A 6,000-nucleotide genomic window follows, 5' to 3' on the forward strand; every position below is an offset into this window, starting at 1 on the left:
TGCTACTGCAAATTAAGTGTCTGAAGAACACTCCTAAACATTCTGGTCTAAAATCTGAGTATTTCACCCTTCATTTAAACATTCCCCTCACCTTCTTTCTAATCTTATTTGCTTTTCCCTAGGAAAAAAAGTCCTTTTCTACCTAATCTTTGCAATCCTTAAAGATCTTATAGTTGGAGCTTCCTCCTGTTGCAATACTCCTTTGGAATTAAATTTTTTTTTTATGTACATCTAACTGGTTTATTTTAAAACCTCTTGAAACTGCCACAAAACAGTAACAATTTTATCTTCAGTAAGACCCCCAAACCCCTTCTATCCTAATCTTAACTGCTTCCGCCTATGGGGCCCCAGCTTTCCAGGGCTCTGTAGCTTCTCTCACTATGGAGGCTTCTTCCACCGCTGGGGTGAGCAGGCTGGGACATCTGCAGGAAAGGCTTTCCAGAAGGAACTAACGGGGCCTTTAATAACCTCCTTTTGCCGGCTCAAAATTAACCTCAGCTTGCAGTCATGGGGCTCAAGCTTTAATTACCATGTCAGTCATTCACTTAGTTTTTGAAACTAAGTGTTTGAAAAATCCAGCAAAATGATTCAAAAAGTGTCCATATAAGAAAAATTTAAGGTGCTTACCTTTTGTACCTCAGTAAAAGAAGCAAATGTATTTTTCTGACAATAAAGCATTATTTTACTTATTCTATTAAAAATCATGTGGTAAACAGTTATACGGGAACACTTCTAGGAGGTACCAAGTTTCATCACATAAAATTTACCATTAAATTCAGAAATTGAAATAACAGGATATAGAACAAAGATATTTATTTTTGCAAATTCACTGCAAAAAAAAGAAACTGATGTTTCCACGAATCTATGTAACTCACCAATTATCTACCACATTTTCTTGTGGAAATATATTAATTCTCTATAGCCGAAATGGAAGAAAAATTTTGATTTTTTTCCTCGGTAGCTAACATTCTTTTTTTTTTTTTTTTTTTTGAGACGGAGTCTCGCTGTGTCGCCCAGGCTGGAGTGCAGTGGCCGGAACTCAGCTCACTGCAAGCTCTGCCTCCCGGGTTTTTACGCCATTCTCCTGCCTCAGCCTCCCGAGTAGCTGGGACTACAGGCGCCCACCACCTCGCCCGGCTAGTTTTTTGTATTTTTTAGTAGAGACGGGGTTTCACCGTGTTAGCCAGGATGGTCTCGAACCCCTGACCTCGTGATCCGCCCATCTCGGCCTCCCAAAGTGCTGGGATTACAGGCTTGAGCCACCGCGCCCGGCCGGTAGCTAACATTCTAAAAGCTAGATGGAATTCTGTTTGAAATCACTCAGAAATAAAAAAACACACCTGAGGGCCAGGCGCGGTGGCTCGTGCCTGTAATCCCAGCACTTTAGGAGGCTAAGGCAGGCAGATCATGAGGTCAGGGGATTGAGACCATCATGGTAAACACGGTAAAACCCTGTCTCTACTAAAAATACAAAAAAATTAGCTGGGCGTGGTGGCAGGCACCTGCAGTCCCAGCTACTCGGGAGGCTAAGGCCGGAGAATGCCATGAACTCAGGAGGCAGAGCCTGCAGTGACTGAGATCCCACCACTGCACTCCAGCCTGGGTGACAAAGCAAGACTCTGTCTCTTAAAAAAAAAAAAAACAAAAAACACACACACACACACAAAACAAAAAAAACAAAAAAAAACCCTGAAAAAACTCCTAAATTCACTGAGAAAAAAAACAGGTGAATGAGAACTTCAACAAAAAAAACATATTAGATATTTTTTTGAAACTCACCTTTTTTATGGCCTTTGTAAATATTTTCTTACCTTTCAAGACCTACTAATAAAATGCAATGTACAGTTAAAAAACTGAGGTCGGGCACAGTGGCTCACACCTGCAATCCCAGCACTTTGGGAGGCCAAGGCGGGCAGATTACTTGAGGTCAGAATTTTAAGCTCACACAGCCTGGTCAACATGGCAAACTCGCATCTCTACTAAAAGTACAAAAAGTACCCAGGTGTGGTGGCGGACACTTGTAGTCCCAGCTACTCGGGAGGCTGAGGCATGAGAAACACTTGAACTCGGAATGAGGAGGTTTCAGTGAGATTGCACCACTGCACTCCAGCCTGGGGGACAGAGGAAAACACTATCTTAAAAAAAAAAAAAAAAAAAAAAGGCCGGGCGCGGTGGCTGACGCCTGTAATCCCAGCATTTCGGGAGGCTGGGACGGGCGGATCACGAGGTCAAGAGTTTGAGAACAGCCTGACCAATATGGTGAAATTCCATCTCTACCACAAATACAAAAATTAGCCGGGCTTTCTGGTGCACGCCTGTAGTCCCAGCTACCCGGGAGGCTGAGGCAGAAGAATTGCTTGAATTCGGGAGGCGGACGGCGGTTGCAGTCAGCAGAGATCCTGCCACTGCACTGCAGCCTGGGTGACAGAATGAAACTCTGTCTCAAAAAATTAAAAAAAAATGCCGGGCCCGGTGGCTCCAGCCTGTAATCCCCCAGCACTTTGGGACGCCGAGACGGGCGGATCACGAAGTCACGAGATCGAGACCATCCTGGCTAACACGGTGAAACCCGTCTCTACTAAAAAATACAAAAAACTAGCCATGCGAGGTGGCGGGCGCCTGTAGTCCCAGCTACTCGGGAGGCTGAGGCAGGAGAAGGGCATAAACCCGGGAGGCGGGGATTGACACCTGCACTCCAGCCTGGGCGACAGAGCGAGACTCCCGTCTCAAAAAATAAATAAATAAATAAAATAAAAATCAAAAATTAAAAAGAAAACTGAGGTCAAAATAAGTGAACAAATCATTTAATCATTTCAAGGTACAGATATGTCTGACTCATGTGTCAAGTCAGGTCATCCAATTACTTTAGAGATTCTCTCACCCCATCCTGTTCACTTAAGTGCTCAATAATCATTCTCTGAACTATGCCCCAGTGAGTGCCCCAGGTACATTTTACTTTGCAAGTTCTTGCACCATCTCACTGGAGTCATTTTTTTTTTCTTTGTCTTTGGAGAGCTATTTCTTTTCACAAACTTTTTGCCATTTTTATTTCACTATTTTTCTGTCCCCTAAGAGAATCCAGGGGCAAAAATTATTTTGGTTTCCCCTTCAATACCAGCATCTGATTGTCTGAACAGCAACGCGTCTCCAAGAAATGGAAGCTGGGTTGGGTAAAGACAATATTAATATCTCAAGGGGGTAGCTTTCCAAAAAACAGCGCACCGGAAGATGCTTCTCAGCCCCAGGGCATTCACCTGTTCTCTTGAGAGGCTACACTCCATATCTCAGTTTGTGTTATGGGAGAAGAGAGGCTACACTCTGTACTTCAGGGTGTCTTATGGGAGAAAATGATCCAGGAACTGATACTCACTAGACGCTCTGGCAGACAAAGCTATGGCGGGTACTTTGGTTTTTCCCCAGACAGTACTGAATCTCAGGTCCAAGAAAAAACTGAAGGGTGGCTGAGGACATAGCTCCCTATAAAGTTGCCAAAGGGAAACCTTGACCCAAAAACATTCTCATATGTGTCTAGGGAAAACAGAAGAAAAAATATTAACAAACAGAAAACAAATCTTTTTAAATGTGCCATCAAATGCTGTGTCAAAATATGATTAAAATAGGTATCAAAACATACACTAAAGGACAAATAGTTTATAATGTGAACAAGGGAGGGGAAATTGGCTTTTGGGAATGTCAGAAGGAAGTGGAAATTAAGTATTTTACTGCAAGCCAGTCAGGCTGGAGAACTAGGGGGTGTCGGAATGACTTGAGGCCCTGCTTGGGACTCATGTGAAAAACGCAATAAACAGCAGTTCCTTGTGGGGTGTGAAAATAATTAAGTGGCTGGCAGTTAGACTGAGGAGGCTCTAGTTCCTAATTTCTACTTTTAAAACATCTACTTCGGCCAGGTGCGGCGGCTTGCACCTGTAACCCCAACACTTTGGCAGGCCGAAGCAGGTGGATCACTTGAAATCAGGAGTTCGAGACCAGCCTGACCAACATGGTAAAACCCCGTCCCTGTTAAAAATACAAAGTTAGCCAGGCATGGTGGCGCATGCCTGTAATCCCAGCTACTTGGGAGACTGAGGCAAGAGAATCGCTTGAACCTGGGAGGCGGAGATTGCAGTGAGCCCAGATGGCGCCATTGCACTCCAGCCTGGGCGACAGAGTGAGACTTGATATCAAAAAACAATATCTAGGCCGGGTGCAGTGGCTCACGCCTGTAATCCTAGCACTTTGGGAGACCGAGGCGGGCGGATCACGAGGTCAGGAGATTGAGACCATCCTGGTTAACACGGTGAAACCCCGTCTCTATTAAAAATGCAAAAAATTAGCCGGGGGTGGCGGCGGACGCCTGTAGTCCCAGCTACTTGGGAGGCTGAGGCAGGAGAATGGCGTGAACCCGGGAGGCGGAGTTTGCAGTGAGCCGAGATCGCCCCACTGCACTCCAGCCTGGGCGACTGAGCGAGACTCCGTCTCAAAAAAAAAAAAAAAATCTAATACAAATACATTTTTTGTAAATTACTACTTTGGGGGGAAAAAATTCAGGCTTAACAGACTATAAACTGCCAATTAACTTCTGATTACATAACCAAGAAATTTCCATCTTGATGTTACAAATTAAGAAACTACAAGGCTCACGCCTATAATCTCAGCACCTTTCGAGGCCGAGGCGGGCGGAACCCCGCCTCTACTAAAAATATACAAAAAAAGGCGGGCGGAACCCCGCCTCTACTAAAAATATACAAAAAAAATTAGCGGGGCGCGGTGGCAGGGAACTGTTGTCCCAGCTATCTGAAGGCTAAGGCAGGGGAATGGGGTGAACCCGGGAGGCGGAGCTTGCAGTGAACCAAGATCGTGCCACTGCACTCCAGCCTGGGCGACAGAAGGAAGACTCGGCCTCAAAAAATAGTAATAAAACAAAACAATAAACTAGGTAACTGTACCTAACCAATTATTGAATGTGGTCTTCTTCATTATGCACCTCATAAAACTCTTTCCGTCAAACCCCTTCAATAGGCCATAAACTACAACCCATAGCTGGGTGCTCTACAATTTTGGAATCACTCTTTGATTAAATTCTTTAAAATTTTTGCAGTGACTTCCATAAATTTTTAATAAGAGGAAACAGGAACTGGGACCCTCGCGGACCAAAGCTCTTCCCATTCATGAACCCACACCCCGAGTCAGGATTCTCCTCTGACTAACCTCCCACGGTCCCTGCACATCTGGGAGAGACTCCGCGCTGCGGGTGCTGAGCTGCCCCAAGGGGGCTCCAGGCCAGGGCACAATTACAGCGCAGGGAAGAGACACGACGCCCGGGGCCGGCTGTCGGCGCAGCCGCCATCTTACGGCTGAAGGGGACTGAGGTGCAGCTAGGCAAGGAGAACTCGGGGCGCAGATGTGGAGCTGACTGCGGGGAGGCCAGAGTCCCGCCACAGCCACTTCCCGCCAGTTCCAACCACCCCTGCCACTCCCTCGGGACGTCGGACCCGGCACACTCACCATTTCTAGGCTTCTAGGGGGTCCTGGCGACTTAGTTGTGGATCTCCCAACACCTGCAGGTCACAGGGCCGCAGATCTGGACCTCTAGGAGCAGAGGATACACAGCAGTAAGGAAGAGACCTTGACCTCGGGCTGCAGGGAAAGCCTAGGGTTCCTACGTCCCCGGAAACCGCCCTTTCCGCTCCAGCTGCGTGCCTGATTGGACGTTCGCAGCCCAGAGTCCTTGATTGGATAACGTTTAAGGCCCCGTCCCTTCAGGCCCTGAGTGACAGAAAATGTGATCAGAGGCAGGGCTGAATGAAGAAACAGTGCCAGCCAAGGCTGCAGCCTTTTCAGGCAGGGCTTCCTCCCTGAGCTGAGCCAGGCCCACTCCAGAGCATGGGAAAATTCTATCTCTTCTTTACTCTCTCTCTTTTTAAATGTATTCGAAATGTGAACAAATGTATTGTACTGTCATGTTAATACATAAAACTTTTGTTCAAGAGTAAACCAATT

The 6,000-nt window shown here is 46.2% G+C and overlaps 1 protein-coding gene across 2 annotated transcripts in view; it reads right to left on the reverse strand.

Moving 5' to 3' along the window:
* The window catches only part of LOC694780 (uncharacterized), a 39,994-nt gene extending 34,318 nt beyond the window's left edge, over positions 1-5,676 (reverse strand). Inside the window, exon 1 of one of the 2 annotated variants that reach the window (XM_077978609.1) lies at positions 5,506-5,676. In XM_077978609.1, coding sequence (XP_077834735.1) covers positions 5,506-5,508 — 3 coding nt within the window. In that variant the 5' untranslated portion in view covers positions 5,509-5,676. The remainder of the gene's footprint in view (positions 1-5,505) is intronic. The other variant, XM_077978610.1, reaches the window with a different exon arrangement.
* Between the last annotated feature and the right edge of the window lie 324 nt (positions 5,677-6,000).

This window comes from Macaca mulatta, chromosome 19 (assembly GCF_049350105.2).
Source record: "Macaca mulatta isolate MMU2019108-1 chromosome 19, T2T-MMU8v2.0, whole genome shotgun sequence".
Classification (NCBI taxonomy): domain Eukaryota; kingdom Metazoa; phylum Chordata; class Mammalia; order Primates; family Cercopithecidae; genus Macaca; species Macaca mulatta.